Raw genomic sequence first — 18,555 nt, 5'->3', positions numbered from 1 at the left:
GAGAGAGAGGAAATGTAACATGTTCTGAAATTCTAGACCTTTAAAGCATGACTCCAGGGTGGGGAGTTATGCAGCATCATTCTTTACACAATGAGTTACTGTGTTGTACTATGTGGCCTGTGAAATAAAACAATCAGACATTCCAAATACATCTAATTATACACAATATACCCTAGTAGATTACATTCCCTATGTATCTTATGCGGCATACTTATCATATCTAGTTTCTGATTAAAAAAGAAAAGGGACTTTGGACAAGCATGAACCAAGTGCTGTACTTAGGGCATTTCAAATACACCTACACAGGTGGTACTGTACATATTATATGGAGATAGTTTTGTAAGCTATGTACCATACACCTTGTCATTTATATCTGTATATACATATATATCTTAGCTGACAGCTAAGTAGTGTTGGATGCCCACAAAATACATCATGGGATCTTTCCATGTGCGCATGGGATCTCTGCAGAATTCAGCGTGGGATCTCTACAGAAAAAGCTTCTTTTACAAAGCCAGCAGTGTGCTAGTTACCATCACTTCACACACATTTGCCACACTTCATCTAACTGCAGTGGTAGTACATCCTTTTGTATGTGCACAAGAGAAATATTGACCCCAGAGTGTTCTCTAGGGTGGTGTTGAAATTTTAGACTACTTTGAAAACAAATGACTTCAAAAACTAACAGGACAAATTACTATGAACAGCAGCGTACTGTGAGGAAACAAAAGAGCACTGTATTGCTTATGCAATAAGTTCCTTTAAAATTCACTATAGTAATTAAAAAAAATTTAAAAAATATCAGTTTGCTATACACAATGACCAGTCTATATAATACAGCTCTGTCTGCTTTTCACCACACTGCCAATATGCTATGTAAACAAGAGATTTTGCAGGATTTACTTTGCTCATGCTTGTTTCAGTGCATTATTTTTGCCTGTCTTTCCCAAAAGTTCTCAAAGGACTGTTAAGGGTTGTTCCTCATTAAAAATTTAATTTAGGTCGGGGTCCCCACTTCACTAAGTGATCAGCAGAGCAGAGGAGGAACAGGGAAACGGTTTTTGGCACGTTCCTCACCCCACAGCCATTTCTGTAACTCTCTACAGGCTTAATTTCTCCAGGGCCTTCTGCCATGGTAACATTGGAAACATTTTTGAACACCAATGACCGAGAGATGATCTTTGTGACCCAAGTGGCATTTTACATGTCTACGTCACATTGCAACTTCTTATTTAAAGGTATGGTTCTCCAAAAATCTTCCGGCACTCCATCACTCCAGTGCTTGGTGGTCTGTCACAGTTATGAGTATTTTTGACCTGATTTGCTGTGAGACGATCATAGGCCATTTTATATTCTCTATCAAAAGCATCTGCAGAAATAATAATAATAAAAAAAGATAGTCTGTGTACTGCTCATATTTACTGAGTGCAGCTGCGATTAATGCCAGAGGCCATGAAATGTCACTTGTTTTCAACACAAGATATACTGAAAATGCACATGCCGGGATGCCGATCTTAGCAGGATTACAGAAAGATGCATACTAATAATTAGAATTATTCTAATTCTGTTCAATTACTTGTGATTGATTCTAATAAATCAAGATAAACATTTGCTTCTCAAAAGCTGAAGGGTTTGTGTACATGCAAAATCCATGTTTATTGCTTACCTATATCGATGTTATCTCTTCCTAGAGCAACAAGGGAAAGAAATAATATTTCTCTATACAGGCTCCTAAAATGTAAAAGAAACATCAATGTAAAACCAGAAAAATCATCTCGTACAACAGTCTGGGAGGGGTGGACATTTCCGACCATTCCAAACATCAGGTTAAAACTTAAGGAAAAGCGCAGTAGTTATACAAGTACAATAGTTACAAAATCCCACCTTGGCAAGTCCTACCTACTGAACCCAGCACTGCTCACATCAGCAAAGTGATGTGCTGCCCCCCAGTAGGAGTTCATCATCTAAAGGCCTGATCAACCCCCCAGGGAAATCAGCAGAGGCCAGATGAGGGTCTGCACATGAGCACAGATGCAGACTTACAAGTGCTGGCTCACGCACACACTGAACAGAGAAAACTGTCAAGTCTCTCCCTCCCTCACTTGGCTTTAAGAAAAAACACTTTGATAGAAAAGGATTTTCCACAAAAAACTTTTACTCTGGGGACTAACAATTTATTCATTTTAATGAGCGTACATGTCTCCTACTTTTTACTCCATTCACTCAGTAGGGAAAAATAATTTAAAAAGTCCAAACAAAAGAAAGTGATTCTCCTCTCTTCCTCTTGACCCCCGCCCCAATGCAGCAGCAGGAAAAAAGAAGGGAGAAAGCAGAGAAAGAGAATAAAGAATATGAAATTAAAATAATTTTATGCCGAATTTGTTCATGCATTCTGAAGATATTTCCTTTTCTGGATTTTTTACTGTTAAAAATATTGAGCATTAGACGACACGCGCATGCAAACACTGCTGACCACACGGGACAGTTGTAAACCATTGGAAGTATTCTCCAAACGGCAATACTGGGCTTACTGTAAAAGTCTGCTTCAAATGTCACAGGTGTATTCCTACCTCTGCCTTTTAATGTGTGGCCATTTGTTCAATCTCTCCAGGATTTGACTCATAGGCCCATAGACATCATTCATCTTGATACTTTTCACCATGCTTCTCAAGAGCTCCTGATTGAAGGAGTCATCATCTTTCTGCAGTAAATGGACTACTGGATACTTCTGAGCTGCAAAGAAAAAGACCGTAATTGGCATTAGCAGAAGCATGCAGTAAAAAGGCATGAGAAAAATAAAATGCAGTGAAAAGCGACAAAAAACATGATATACAAGTTATCAAAAAATAATAGATAAGCACCAGCTCAGAACAGCATCAAAGTAAAAGAAATGGAACAGGTATACAGAAGAAAACCAAAAGGGTACAGCCAGAAACAGGCCTACCAACCACGGTCAGACTGTACAGTTTGCAGGATGACCAATTACTTACTAAACACAAAAACAAAACAGCTGACCCTTAATTCTAAAATAAGAACGCACGGACTGCAGGGAGGAACTGGAGATTCCTCTCTATTGCCCCCCTCCGCTATTTGAAAAAAAAACAACCGACTAGAAATGTTGGTCTACAATTTGAAACCAAGATACCAGGAAAAAAAAATGCTCAAGCAATATGCTGAAAGCTGAGGTCTACTGTAAAACACACGCCCACACAAAAAAAAAGTCACAGAAACTGTAGCAATAGCAACACCGAACGTAACACTCACTCTCAAACAAAAGAGTGCGATTTTGACCTGCAAGACAAAGAAAGCGGTGTGATCAAAAATCAGTAGCGTATCTCTCTGGATTATCAAACCACAGAGGCATTCTTTAGATGCCCCGAACCAAAACGACTCATGCCCCGAAGGAAGGAACTCACTCTGGGCGTTCCACAGAATATACAGGGGCTGCCGCGGGTCCTGGTGCAGCTTCATGTTGTCCCACAGCATCTGAATGAGAACATACTTACTGTCCTCCGACATGCAATTCCGTGGAATCTGAAGGAGAAAACGAAGACATGAGTCTAAAGGATTGCTTTTTTACACCATCACAGCACCCGTCTTCTGTATGTGACTGATAGCCGCTGACCTACCACTATGCTGTACAGAAGTGTTCATTGTAACCCTCTGTAGAAAACGTTCACGGAGAAATCACTGTTTGATTCCAAGTGGTACCAGAATCCAAATCGTGAAGACCAAAGCACAGGGCTGTGCAAATGATGTCAGGATCTCTCTCCTTCTTGCCCTTCCAGAATCAATACCCCCTCCCCGCAACTCCATGCAATTTAGCAGCATAAAGCAAAAACATCTGGAATGTGATCTCCCTGGCAGCGCAGCATCACATGAAAGTTCGCCAGAGCACTCCATGCAGTGCAGGCCCAGCTGGGCCCAAGGTCAAGAGTTAAGAAATGGAAAGACTGCTCCACCTGAAGTAAATGCAGCGGTGACAATCTGCAGCAGCTGAGGACTGGGTCCAGCAGGCTGTAAGAGCCAGCATCAGAGCAGGAACACACTGATCCTCTGGCGGTTTTGCACTGCTGCAAGTTTCACAGGGGCACATAAGAGATGTGCAGCTTATCATGGGCTAGCTCTGATCCCAGGCAGCTATCACCGCACCATGCTGCAGGACACAGCTTGTTTGCTTTACCCCAGGATAAACTATGGAAAGACAACGCCTAAAGAAACGTAAAGCAGACCAGCAGGATTTGACCTGACTCCTTCATGGGGGGGAACCTCAACAGGATTATGGCAAAGTTGCCCTGGTTTGGGGGATCATTTGTATGCTATTGTTTTACACTGGTATAATGCTGATTACACAAATGCAAATATGTCACCTACCCAGACACTAAGAGTTATTCCCACATATAAAGATTATGAAGGATTAGGATTAGTTACTGCCAGGAAGAGGACACACCAACTGCAGATGCTTCCTCAGTTTGATGACGGGTATTTATACCTGAAAGCTTGCAAAGAATTTTTCCAACTATCTGAGTTGGTTTAATAAAAGATAACACATTTACCCAAAGAACCTTGTCTGCCTGTGTCCTTAGACCAACACAGCTACAACTTATACCCCTGAAAGACTACATAATTCAATACCACCCTATCTATCTCTTCCATACCTTTGAGTTTTTATTACAGTGTTCAGAAGAAAGAATTAATCCTGGTAAATTACTAGGGAGGTCCAGCCGCCTGAAGTACCACACCAGATTCCAAAACACGATAGGATGATGGTCTACAAAATCTGGCACTGTTATCGCACGGTCTCCTTCATTTTCAAGTAAGCTTTCAAGCTCCTTCCATACCACTAAAGGACTCAGGTAAGGAACGGTTATAGGGTCTGGACTGGGTAAGTGCCATTCTAGCGCCAGGGGATCCTATTGTAGGAAAGAAAGAAATAGAATTAAATGGAATGTAGCTATCTATAACTATCTCACCCCCAAATCCACTAGCTGAAATTATGAATATAAACAACGTTCATTTCTGTTGAAAGCTTTAGGAGGGTCATTTCAGGTGACATTAGCACTACCCGCATTACTGAACTCTACTGCATACTCAACATATTGTCGCTTAAATTTAGAAACAAAATCACGCACCGTTCCTTGCAAAGTGGCAGGCAGGCTGCCAGTGGGAATAAGATGACTGAGTTTCCGGTTCTTCTTCTCATCTTCTTCCAGTGGACCGTAAGTGCTGATACTTCGTGCTACAGGGTGGCTTGGACATTCTGGTCCTGTGGGATTTTGCCTTCTTCCTGAAGGGATCTGGATGCTTCTAGCACAGGTATTGTCTTGCTCTTCTGATTTGCTGGGGGGAAAAGTTAGCTTTCATAGAATCATAGAAAATGAGGGTTGGAAGGGCCCTCAGGAGGTCACATCTAGTCCAACTCCCTGCTCAAAGCAGGACCAGCCCCAACTAGATCATCCCAGCCAAGGCTTTGTCTACCGAGGTCTTCAAAACCTCCAAGGATGGAGATTGCACCACCTCTCTGAGGAGCCTCTTCCAGAGCTTCACCACTCTCCTAGTGAGAAAGTTTTTCCTAATATCCAACCTCAACTTCCCTTGCTGCAGCTTGAGCCCATTGCTCCCTGTGCTGTCATCTGCCCCCGCTGAGAACGGCCCAGCTCCATCCTCTTGGCAACCCCCTGCAGGGAGTTGAAGGCTGCTATCAAATACCCCTCAGTCTTCTCTTCTCTAGACTAAATAGGCCCAGGTCCCTCAGCCTCTCCTCACAAGTCATGTGTCCCAGCCCCTGAACCATTTTCACTGCCCTCAGATGGACTCTCTCCAATTTGTCCACATCCTTTCTGTAGTGGGGGGCCCAAAACTGGAGCAGGACTTTTGATGTGGCCTCACCCGTGCTGAACAGAGGGGAATAATCACTTCCCTCGATCTACTGGCAATGCCCCTACTAATGCATCCCAGGATGCCCTTGACCTTCTTGGCAACAAGGGCACACTGCTGGCTCCTATCCATCTTACTGTCCACTGTAACCCTGAAGTCCTTTTTTGTATAGCTCCTCCTTAGCCAGTCATCCCCCAGCCTGCACCGGCCCATGGGATCCTTCTGCCCTAAGTGCAGGACTTTGCACTTGTCCTCATTGAACCTCATGTTTTTCTCTTTGTGTTTCTAAATACTCTGTTTGTTAAAACTGACCAGAGATACAAACCAGAGGACCCACCCACTGGATCATTATCCTCACTGCAACCGACAGTCCCAGGACTCAAAATGATACCTCAGACTCAATCCAGTCAACAATATTGCCACTACTGCTCAGGTGAAGAACTCTCCCCATGCATTAACTAATGGACACGGGCCATAATCAATTCCTAAACTGAATTTTGCAGGGTTTTGTATGGGCTTTTGTTTGTGGCTACCCCTGTCAGAGAAAGAATGGAAACATCTCCAGAAAAGCTGACAGACATCCAACCCCCAAGAAGCAGTGAGGAGCAATAAAATAGATTCAGTTCCCTCAAAGGGGAATACACATACATGCATGCCCACAATGATGCCAGTAATCTCCCATGAAATACCAAGCTATGGAAAATGCACCATGTTTACCAATTTGTGTTATCACCATCTTGAATGGACACCGCAGATATAGCAGGACCAGCAGTGGCAGAAGAGTTACAGGCCTTTCTTGGTGGATTTGAAAATGGTGGTAAAAGCTGCATATTCTCTATAGATGGACTGGACTTCAAAAAGTATCTATGGGGAAAGTGAAGAGTTAAAGGTTGTTAAAAAGTTTTCTGAAAAATAGAGCACACAAAACCTTCAGTGAAAAACAAACAACGAATTATTACCGTCCAGGTCGTCGGAGATCTCTGATTTCTATGCTCAAGAAGGGCAGGAACAGATTACCACAGAAGGGACATGTGGTATTGAGATTCGAGTCATCAGCTGTCCAACCTGCCATGATTTCTTCATCATGAACTAGACAGTCACAGGTTCGACAGCGCGAACAGCTTGAGATGAGGACCTGTATACAGCACTTGGTTAGTATAATTCTGCAGCTACTTTTAATCCTGCAGAGCCACACTGTAAAAATATCAATAAAACATTGCCCAATGGATGTTGCTCTCCCTCTCTCCATATAAATAGTGCTCTTTTGTTTTAATTGTGGAAGAACATGGATTTTGGGGGATCTTAAAGAATTACTTTGGGATTTTTTTTTTATCAGAGATTTTGCAGTTTTTAAATAGGAGACACCAGAACTCCTGCTAGGGAGGCAAGTGGCAGAACCCAGGCAGAGAAGCCTGGTTAGGACTGGCATCTGGGGCCCAGCTGGAGGTGGCCGACTTCCTGGTCACCTGAGGCCAGGAGGACATGCTTTGACAGTTCAAAGCAGGCCACCACACCGAGAACATCTTCCAGGTAATAGCTGCCCAGATGGCAGGGCAGCAGCACACATGGCAGCAGTGCTGGACAAAGGCCAACTGCGCAGCTGCGGCCCAGTGGCAGCTGGCCCAGAGGTGCAGATCCCTCTGCTGCCCCCGTGCAGTCCCCATCTGGGTCTGGCAGGTGCGTAGCCTTGGGGCCACGTCACAGGTGGCAGCAGGTCATAGCCAGCCAGTCACCCCCACTTCTAAATTGCTGCAGTGGGTAGCATGTGCAGGCAACTCTGCCAGGACTGCTGCAGCAGTCCAGCTAGCACAAGGGGTAGTGCCCCCACATATCAATTGGCCGGGCCCCAGAAGCTCGTGAGAACAAGTAGCCAGGGCAGCTTTTTATATTGCTGGGGCCAGCACAGGTGCTAGCCCCAGGCTCTAGCTCCCGCTGGCTGAAGATCCAGAAGGAGTTGAGCAGGGTTATTTGGCCTCAAGTGGCACAACTTGCCCCACACCAAAGTGCATGTCCAGGCTCATGCGCTGAGTCAAACATCCCCAGCTCAAACTGTACCGCTCTTATCTGAGCTGCTGCACATACCTGCATGTCTGGATGCCTCTAAGGCTCCTGGAAAAGTTCAGACTAAATGTCCAGCTTCTTCAGGGCTGGATAAGTAGAGATTGTCAGCCAGTCAAACACAACCTGGACTTCTCTGTACAGCTTCTTCTGAAAATGTTGCTTTGCCAGGGTATTGTGTTCTACCTACCACCTCCCCCTCAAAGACTCTGGTGACAGATGTGTCCAAGCGTGATGTGGCTGCTCACTTGCCCTCTGCTCCAAGCCTGCTCCAAGCCAGGGCAAGTCACTCTGATCAGTCTTAGTTAAGCATGAATATTTTACAGCTCACAATTATTTGGACAGCCTACACTTCTGCCTCTCCTCTGGATACCACACTGGTAAATAAGGCAAGTTCTGCACCACCTGAACACAGTGAAGAGCAACGTCACCCCCTTTCAGACATGAACTGATGCACCTATGAACAGGTGTATTCTGTATTTGATCTTCCTGGTAAACTTATTTTATAGGTATCGAAAAGAGTGGGAAGGATTTGCTAAGTAGGGGAAAAAACCCCAAAACTCCTTCACAGAAGAGGAAGCTGAAAATCTTCTGGATCAAGGTGCTCCCAGAATTGAGGTTTCCCTTGGAGGACCCATGTGCTACAATGTGCATGTGAAGTGTCCAGCCTTCTGCTCCTAAGGAGAAGCAAGGCCAAGAGCAATAGCAGGTGCATGTCTCATTTGGCTGGGACAATGATTTGCTTTATGGTCTGCTCCTCCAACTCAACTAATTTCAAGAGTCCTCAGAAAGATTCATCAGGGCAAGACCGTCTTAAGCAGTGAGATGATGAACTGCAAGAGTAATCACGATTGGAGCCAAAGCCTGCTCTGTTACTGGAAGCATTACCTTCCAGTTTCTGCTATGCCGAGGTGGTTTTTTTTAAACTTTTAAAATGAAGTTTAAAGCAGCATTTACATATCAACCGTTCCTTCACCTTACTGAGCCTTGTGTTTAAGGAATAACAGCCTTCCTGCATGCATCACAATGAAGGCAACGAGAAGTCAGACTGTACCTCCATAGCATAGTTCTGGAACACGCTGGTGCTGCTTGTGCTGCAGGAAGATACCAGCTCCGATTTGTCAGGCAAGGGGAACTTTGACAGGAAGCCTATTCATTGGCAAACAAAGGACAGCATTAGTTGCTACTGAATAGATATTACAAGTACAGTTTAACCAAGCACCATGCAGGCAGTAAAATGCTTTTCTCGGGAACAGGGTAAGTCACTAAGTTGGCAGCTGCTGGCTCTGCCTACCCTGTGCCAATGGCAGCGAGCTGCCAAGCCTGGAACCCCAGGATACGTAGAAGTTATGAAAGATGCAACTCAATAGCTAAGACGAGGCTTTTATTTCCTGTATGAGTCAACATGAAGGAGAGATGAAAGAAGCAGCCTGAGAGCATGGCTGTGGAGATGGAGGAAGTACCAAGTGGTTGCAGTCTTGCTCAAACCACTCACCACCCCCAGCAACTCGCTATGAACACGCTGACAGCTGCCAACAGTGCATGCATGCATGTTTGCTTGTCTGCATCCAAATAAGTGCTGAAGTGCAAAGCGTTTTGGCACAAATGCAGTTACTTTCACCTCCTCACTACAAAGGCCCCGTGCTGTTGCACCCAACCAAGAGAGGACTCCAGTGCCGAAAGGGGTGAGACCCCCGTCTATACCTCGCGGTACAATGGCAGGCAGAGGCATTCCAGCTAGCTGCGAATGCGCTATGCGCACGCTGGAGGCTACACAATGAGGATCAATGGTGTGCAGAGAGTCCCAGCTAGCTTTCCAGAACTGAAACAGCAGAGCTGCATTAGAGTACTGCTGCGCCTGTGCTAGTAAGTCCTGCTTTATGGAGGAGCAAAGTACTCCAGGCACAGCCTCATGCCAGTGCAGGAAGCCTTCTCCAGTTCCTTAGCTATGGCAGGCAGAGCTGCCTCAGTGGTTTCTGCACAGTACTGCCTTGAGCCGCACAGACCTGGCTCAAGGAGCAGAGCAAGCAGCTGTCACCCCCCTCAACCCAGTGTGCCCGTCACCCATATGTACACACTGCTCCCAACAGCCGTGGGGCTGCAGTTACCCTGTAAAGGAGAACTCCATTCCTCCCAGACGCCTATTTCCTAGTCTCCTGCTTGCCTTGCATGCAGATCCCTCCGCTCCAGAAACTCTCCTCGATCCCTACCCTAGCAGCAATGAGCTTCTCTGCTTCTTGCTGTGCAACAGGCAGCGGGGTTGTCAGACACACACAATGCTCCTGGAGCTCTCTCCACAGAGGGCTTTGCCTTTCCTTTTAAAAGCAAACGAAGGGCTTGTTCTTCACCATGAGGGGCTAAATGAACAGAACTGGGGGGGAGGGGGTGTTCATGCCAATAGAAAACAGTTCTAGGGACATTCATGGACTCTGGGAGAGAGCCCAAAATTATACCTATGTGTCGTATCAGTCCCATGCTTGCTCACTGAACCACGCTTCCTTTTAGTCTGGCTTTGTTTAAAAGATGATACTCATTTGTGACTGGTATGCAGAATGTGTATTTTATACCAAAACCCACCCGTAAATCTCCCTGGAAGATTAGAGGCAATTCAGTTGAAGCCTGAATTACTCTCCACACTGAAAAATTATCTATACAAGACTGCACCATGGTTATATTTTTAGTAACACTTTCTATACAGATGAAAAAGCAAGGCACAGTAAGTGAGCTTCTAATCAGCAAGCCTTGTTAAAGTCTTCTGCATTTCAGCTAAGAAAAGGCTATATAATACGCAGTTCTCTCTGTTAGCTACCAAGTATATTAGGGATGTGCAGGAATAAGTCCTGGAAAAAATAAGGTAGAAGGTTAAGAGGATCTTGCAATTATTGTTATTTGTATAGAGGTGTCACCAAGAAGTCCCACCCATGACATTCACTCTGCTGGCAGTTTTACAGACGCAGAAGACAGTCTGTGATGCAAACGACTGCAGCTGGGACACAGGTGGGCATGGGTATATGGTGCAGTGAGACAGCAGTTTGTACAGAGGCGGAGAGAAACATTTGCACTAAAGGACTAATATGTCTACCATAATCCTGAAGTAAGAAAAGGACCCTCCGCTTCCAACATCCCAGTTTTGAACACCAGATTGCAAATTTAATGCAAACAGAAAGCATCTCTTACCAGACTGATCAAACTGCTTGGATGAGCCATCATGGGAAGCTGAGCTTTCTAGGCTCGTTCTACTGAGACCCATTCCCTTAACTTCTGAAGTGACATTATTCTCTTGAGGAGGAGAAGCACCTTCTAAGTCATTGCAGACATCTTCATCAGTTAGAGAGGTAGATTCTGAATCCAGGGCTCCAAGAGATGAAACACTTGCTCGGTCTGAATTTTGATCCTAAAACAGAAATGACAGTATTTTATTTTCCTCTCAGACAATTAAAATAACTGGAAAAAATAAAACCTCTTTTTATTACAAAAAACTGAATACCCAATTATTTGGTGCTGGTAGCTAGGTTCAGCCCAGATTCACTGAGAATCTGTGCATGGCAAGTAACAGGCTTTATTCCATTTTTAGTAGCTGTCCAAGGGCTCTTTATTAAAACCTTTTTGGTGACAGATTCAAGCAAAGATTGCAAAAATCCTTAGCTCATGTCTATGCTAAAACTTTCCCAAGTTCTTCCCCATTGTTGCTAGAACTTAGCAATAGCAAGAGTGGGAACACCGGGACAGACGAGCATTATTCATTCCCTGACATTTTAGGTAGTCCCACATAAATCTGTCTGTGCAGAATTAGACAGTAAGCGAATAAAACACTAACAGAATGGCTGTCTGCGCCCGCATTCCCAATGTCTGTGCGAAAGGTTGTTTCAAGCGGTGTTGGAAATGACAGGCTTTCTAAAAAAAACAAGCCTGGTGCAAAGATGTTATCACCTTGGTACCGAATACCATACATTACATGAACCTGCAAGGATTTTTATTTAACTCATTTCTGTTCACTTCAAGGCAGGCAAGTGTTTATTAAACTGAAATACAGAAAAGAAATCTGCTGAAGAAAAATACTGCATAAGATGTTTTAAAAGGGTTTTTCCAGCTGTACAGTTAAGGCAGTTTACATAAAGGAAGGACTAGCAGCTGTCATTGCAGCTCCCATACGTGAAACATGCCTGTCTCTTCAAAGGAAAGACGCATTTATTTGGGGATTTCTAGCTTTTGCAAGGAGGAAGCCAGGAAAGTCAAGGCTGCAACTGAACTCCAACTAGCTTCAAGTATCAAGAACAATAAAAGTCCTTTTTCAGATATGTGGGGAGCTGGAGCAAAAGCAAGGGCAACACTGGACCCTGCTGAACCAGATGGGACAACTGACATCCAGGAAAAAGCCAACCTATTAAATGGGTACTTTGCGTCAGTCTTTCATCAGTCCCATGGGACGCCCATGCCCACTATGGGACAGGGGGTCTGGGTGAGGGAGATCCCCTCCCCTCCATCGATGCTGACCGCATGAAGGAACACCTTGAGAGGCTGGATACCTTCAAGTCAGCCGGCCCTGACAATCTACCCAGGGTACTCAAGGACCTGGCGAACATCATAGCCCAGCCCCTGGCACGGGTCTTTGAGAGCTCCTGGCGCTCTCGTGAAGTGCCTGAAGACCGGAAGAAGGCCAATGTGGTGCCGATCTTCAAGAAAGGGAAGAAAGTGGATCCGGCAAACTACAGGCCCATCAGCCTGACTTCTATCCCGGGGAAGATCTTAGAAAAGTTTATTAAAGAGGCCATCCTTAATGGACTGGCCGACGCCAACATCCTAAGGGATAGCCAGCATGGGTTTGTTGCGGGTAGGTCTTGCTTGACCAATCTCATTTCCTTCTATGACCAGGTGACTTATCACCTGACCAAGGGAGAATAGATTGATGTTATATATCTTGACTTCAAAAAAGCCTTTGATCTGGTATCCCATGATCACCTCTTGGCAAAACTGGACAATTGTGGCCTTGGGTCCACCACAATCCGCTGGGTGGGAAATTGGCTCCGTGGTTGGACCCAGAGGGTGGTGGTTGATGGAAGTAAATTGTCATGGTGTCCTGTGACCAGTGGGGTTCCCCAAGGCTCTGTCCCTGGACCCATATTGTTCAACATCTTCATTAATGACGTGGACACTGGAGTCAGAAGTGGACTGGCCAAGTTCAGCGATGACACCAAACTTTGGGGTAAAGGATCCACACCAGAAGACAGGCGGGTGATCCAGGCTGACCTGGACAGGCTCAGCAAATGGGCGGACGAGAACCTGATGGTGTTTAACACTGAACAATGCAAAGTTCTCCACATTGGGAAGAAAAATCTGCAGCATCCTTATAGACTCGGCAGTGCTACGCTGGTTAGCACTACGGAAGAAAGAGACTTGGGGGTTCATCTTGTGGTTAATGATGACATGAGCCTGCAATGCGATGCTGCGGCTAGTAAAGTGACCAAAATGCTGGCTTGCAAACCCCAGGACATCATCCTCCCCATGTACTTGGCCTTGGTGAGGCCGCAGCTGGAGTACTGCATCCAGTTTTGGGCCCCACAATTCAAGAAGGATGTGGAGAAGTTTGAGAGAGTCCAGAGGAGAGCCACGTGCATGATCAGAGGTCAGGAAAACAGACCTTATGATGACAGGCTGAGAGCCATGGGGCTCTTTAGCCTGGAAAAGTGCAGGCTCAGGGGTGATCTGATGGCCACCTATAAGTTTATCAGAGGTGACCACCAGGATCTGGGGGAACGTTTGCTCATCAAAGTGCCCCAAGGGATGACGAGGCCGAATGGTCATAAACTACTACAAGACCGTTTCAGGCTGGACAAAAATGAAGAATTTCTTTACTGTCCAAGCCCTCAAGGTCTGGAACAGCTTACCGTTGGAGGTGGTTCAGGCACCTACATTGAACACCTGCAAGAGTAAATTGGATGCTTATCTTGCTGGGATCCTATGACCCCAGCTGACTTCCTGCCCTTTGGGCGGGGGGCTGGACTCGATCTTCCAAGGTCCCTTCCAGCCCTAATGTCTATGAAATCTGTCAACACAAGCTTTCCTTTGGTTCTCTAAAGAGTGCAACCACAATCTTGTTCAATAAAAGAACATACATTAAATATAAACTGCATTTGCTCCAAACGGGGACTGGACAAGGCAGGCACACCAAACATTATTAGTAAAAAAATTAAACTACGGAGGGGCAACAAATGTTGTGGAAACTGCAACTGCCAATGATTTTTCTAACCTTGCGCCAAGGGAGAATTTTTATCATTCTGGACTATTTCTCACTTTAGGATCCTCAAGAATCTTATTTTTTCCCCTGATACTGCATGCAAAGCACCCCTCTAAGGTGTCATCTTTCTGGCAGGGGAATTAATCAGACGCTTTTCCAAGCCCATCAGTGTTGTTCCTTAATTAGTCAGGGAGATTACTGAAAATGGATGTGTGTTACTCAATTTCCTCCCTCTCCAGGGCTCATCCTGCTGTTTTTACTGTACCTTCAGATTCTGAAACTCTCCCCAGAGGAAGAAAATGATACTATCCTCTCATTACCTGAAGGCACTCTGAACCTATAGTCGGCAAGCTTTCTAGACCACAACTGCTTAAAATGCTTCAATCACTAATGCTTTGATCCAGGACAATAAAATCAGGTTCTGGCAAATCTCAACCATTAGGTATTTTATGTACATCTTGATGCACATCAGCCAAGAAGAGCTTTGCAACACCTAAAATTCAATGTTTCAGTCTTCGTAGTAGGCCTGTGCAAATAGGGGAATATTTGATTAAGATTCGGCTGATTCGGAAGACAGTGATTTGATTTGGATCACTGTACCAAAATCGATTCAGCCGAATTGACTTCAGAAGGTTTGGTGCCAATTTGAAGAGATTCAGTGATTTGGATCTGCCGGAGAGATGCAGGCACAGCTGGGCAGCAGCTCCAGCTGTGGCTGCCTCTCCCTGGGTAGAGGAGCCGCGGGCACTTTTTTTTTTTAAAGGAAAAAAAAGCCCCACACTCACTGGCTGTAGCAGTGGCGATTGGGGCCTCTGGGCACTTGTGGTAGAACCCCCTCCCCCGCCACACAGTGCAGGGCAGTGGGGTTTGCCCACCCCCAATCTGGCACCCACGTGGCAGCTGCCCCATGGCACGGATGCAATGCAGCTCGACAGGGCTCTACACACTTCCTGGAAGCTGGGGTGACACGTGGAGAATCATGGGTGACACATGGAGCCACCCCAGCTCCCAGACAGCGTGCAGTGCCCTGCCGAGCCATGCTGCACTCACACTATGGGGCAGCTGCTGCGTGGGTGCCAGGTGGGAGAGGTGATCCCCACTGCCCCGTGCTGCACAGGGGAACTCTGCCATGAGCCCCCAGAGGCCTGATTGCCGCTGCCAGAGCCGGTGAGTGCGGGGCTTTTTAAATGATTTTTTTTTCAAGTGCCAGGAGGCTGGGCAAGGTGGGGGATGAGGATGGGGCTGGGCAGGGCAGCCATGGGGGCTTCTCCCGCAGCTCTTCCAGTTGTGTCTGCCTCTGCCCCAGCACTTGGAGTGGGGGCTCTGCCCTGCCACTGCTTGCCAGCTGGCACAGGGGACATGGGATGTGGGCGCAGCAGCACTGGAAATGGGGGCTTTGCCCCCTTCTGCCTGGAGCAAGCCATGCCCACATCCTGCCCCCTTCCCCCGCCTCAGCTGGGCAAGCAGCATGGCAGAGACCGTGCTCCCCTGCCCTGGCTGAGCAGCCCCAATCCCTCCCTCTCCCACACCCCTTCCCTCCACCAACCCCAAAATAGTTGGAGACAGCTGTCAGCTACCTGCTTAGTCTATGGCCGAATCTCCGAAGTGGCCAAATCTTTTTGGAAGCTTTTCTGAATTGATCTGGATACTCTGAATCAATTTGGAGCTTTTAATTGATATCCCAATTCAATTCGGATTTGGAGATTCGGTCCCCGAATCGGGCTGAATCTCCTCCGAATCAAATCAGCTACTGAAGTTTTGCCCAGCCCTACTCTATAGCTTCTGAGCCCTTTCTTCACAGATTTGTCCTTCTTTAAAAAAATATCTAAAAGTATCTGAAAACGTACCTTGGAGGATGAAGCATACATAGCAAACTTGGAACACCACTTGCTAGCCTTCTCCGCAACCCCCTTCCCAGCAGAAAACATGCTGCTTTTTAGAACATCAAATGTGGGGGTTAAGAGTGTATCTAAGTTGAAGGAGGGTGAAGATACTAGAGCTAAAGTGCCAGCCATATCCTGAGACTGTTCCCTTGCTGGACTGTTTGGAGAATAAGCTGGAGAGGACCAGAGCCTGTCCCTTGCCCGTGCTTCATGTTTAGGATGATAACTCCTGGATTTGGTAAGACTTGGCCTGGGGGAGTTCTGGGGAAGGCTGGATCTTCTACAAGGCTGGGCTGCCGTGGGACTCTTCTTACTGGTAGTTTTGTCCTCATAAGTCTTTTGCAAGTCAATGCTCGGTGTGCGGCTTGTCAAAGGGCTGCTCATGTTATTCATGTACATTACTATTTCTTCAGCTAAATCTCGCCTCACAGATGGGGTTGAAACACTTCTGTCATCGTCTTCCTCATCCTCCTCTTTCTGCTGTTCTGTCTCAGCCACCAGCAGGGATAGGGGATCAAATCCAGTTTCAACATCTGTTTTTTCAATTGGCTTAGCTGGAAAGCTACTGTTCCGTTGCAGCCTCTTTAGTTTCTCAGTAGAAGATTTTACTGTTTTAGGCTCAGGTTCAGCATCCAAGTCTTCGAGATCAAAGATAACGGGAGACTCCATTTTGTCTATGAAACTGCCGTCAAAAGGTGCATCCTCATCACTGGATTCCTTCTCCAGACTCTCTCTCTCGGAGCCTAATGATGACTTCCTGATGTCGAGGGTATTTGGCCTTATGCTTTTCTGGAACACATTGGATAGGATTTTTGCATCAGCTCCTAATTTTTCAACAATCTCTCCAGGGCTTGCTTCCTGATTAATCCTGTTGATCATGAGCCCCATGAGGGCATCTCCACTCAGATTGCGGTTCCTGCTTGCCCATGCCATCTGTTTTAGGTCAGATTCCACTGCGCTTTTATGTCTCTTTCTTAAGGTTTTACTGTGGATAATTTCTGCTCCGTTGGCATCTTCAAAAGAGGATGTGAACAACAACCCTGCTGAGGTTTCTGGAAAACAAGTCAAGCAAATTACTTTATTTTTACTCCATAACAAGAATTTGATAAAATTACAAAAAACCTTTAATGTACATATCTGTCAGTGTTCACACAGCTGACAGTCTGACCATGGGCTGTTCACTGTGCCTCATGTGAATGAGGGGTGGGCTGGTTCATTTGCAGAGGAACCAGGCCCAGCTGTTCACACGTGCAGCTGTGGAGATGCAGATGGAAATGTTCTGCACACCATCATTAAGATGCTCAGACTGAACGTCCTTCGCATCAACAGGCTGGGCCTTCTCCACGAGGCTCCTTCAATGCAGTGCAGCCATGTTTTCCTTGCACCAAATGTTCACCTCTAGACCAGCAAATGGGGCTTCAGAAGGTGGAGGAGGACTTGTACTCTACACAATAAACACAGCTTTCTCCACTACTTCTGATCTACAGATGTCTATGCTCTGAAGCAGCTGGAAATTAGAACGAAAGGATGCACTCAATGTGGACTTATAGAAAAAACCAGGGCTGTGTCAGAGAGGCTGTAAGTCATAGTATCCCAAAGCTTTCTGCACACAGCAATAAATAATTTCTCAGACTCTCAGCCTCATTTGGAGAAAGTCATTTAAAGAATGGTTTGATATCTGAGGTCAATAAAAACAACCTTTCCAGATGGCAAACCATATTGGTGTTTTCTAATATGGTGAATTATAATAGGGCCAAGGAGAGAAGGCTCAAAGTCAAAGAGATCTTTTTAGCTTTGCCACACCACGAGAATCCAGAGACCTGAAACCAAGACATATCACACTATGTCAAGCACAGCTGATACTGCTAGTATAATTAGATTTGACATCACTAAAACACTTGTAAAAGCAGTTGAAGCTTCATTTAATTTTACTAGCTGTGAACCTTTAATAGGCAGTCACAAGTGAGAGCCAGAAGAAAACAACATTTATTGAATTTTGAGAGGAAAAACGAGCAGAAAAGCCAAACAGGAAAAAGAAAAATTCTGGAAATTAGATCATAATATTAAAAAACGATTTCTGCTTGAACCAAGCATTTATAGACACGTGGCCCAATCTAACTCCTGCTGAAGAAGATGTTAAAAAGCCTTTTGTTTATGTTAACTGTCACTGGATCCCCTTCTATTTTTGGCCAATAAAGTGGCGAAGGTGGCAGAGTTGATACCATGCTGCAGGTGCGGAAGAGAACTGAGGCTGTCTTTTCTGATGATCACATGTGTGATGGCATTTGAACAGAAAAGCTTCTATACCTCCATGATCCGAGTCCAAAGCAGCATTAAAATGATCTTTGAGAGGAGGACACAACAGCGTTCAGGACAGTTGCAGTGAGAGGAGCCAGTAATTAGCATACTTAAAAAACAAATGAAACAAATTAGAACAATACGAATAAAAAGCTAGACAGGAGAACTGTTAATACTGTGCGCTCTAGCCCATTCTGAATTACA

At 45.5% G+C, this 18,555-nt stretch overlaps 1 protein-coding gene across 2 annotated transcripts in view; it reads right to left on the bottom strand.

The window, feature by feature from the left end:
* Positions 1-131: 131 nt before the first annotated feature.
* The window catches only part of DENND4A (DENN domain containing 4A), a 125,726-nt gene continuing 107,302 nt past the window's right edge, over positions 132-18,555 (bottom strand). For both annotated transcript variants that reach the window (XM_090028802.1, XM_090028801.1), the window contains exons 22-32: positions 16,018-17,105; positions 11,113-11,329; positions 8,990-9,084; positions 6,837-7,012; positions 6,595-6,741; positions 5,133-5,340; positions 4,659-4,913; positions 3,417-3,534; positions 2,571-2,733; positions 1,667-1,731; positions 132-1,369 (exon numbers count right to left, since the gene is read on the bottom strand). In XM_090028802.1, coding sequence (XP_089884928.1) covers positions 1,233-1,369; positions 1,667-1,731; positions 2,571-2,733; positions 3,417-3,534; positions 4,659-4,913; positions 5,133-5,340; positions 6,595-6,741; positions 6,837-7,012; positions 8,990-9,084; positions 11,113-11,329; positions 16,018-17,105 — 2,669 coding nt within the window. In that variant the 3' untranslated portion in view covers positions 132-1,232. The remainder of the gene's footprint in view (positions 1,370-1,666; positions 1,732-2,570; positions 2,734-3,416; positions 3,535-4,658; positions 4,914-5,132; positions 5,341-6,594; positions 6,742-6,836; positions 7,013-8,989; positions 9,085-11,112; positions 11,330-16,017; positions 17,106-18,555) is intronic.

The sequence above is a fragment of the Crocodylus siamensis genome, chromosome 15 (genome assembly GCF_052110815.1).
Source record: "Crocodylus siamensis isolate JL-2025a chromosome 15, ASM5211081v1, whole genome shotgun sequence".
Taxonomy (NCBI): domain Eukaryota; kingdom Metazoa; phylum Chordata; order Crocodylia; family Crocodylidae; genus Crocodylus; species Crocodylus siamensis.
This window is presented reverse-complemented; position numbering and strand designations above follow the sequence as displayed.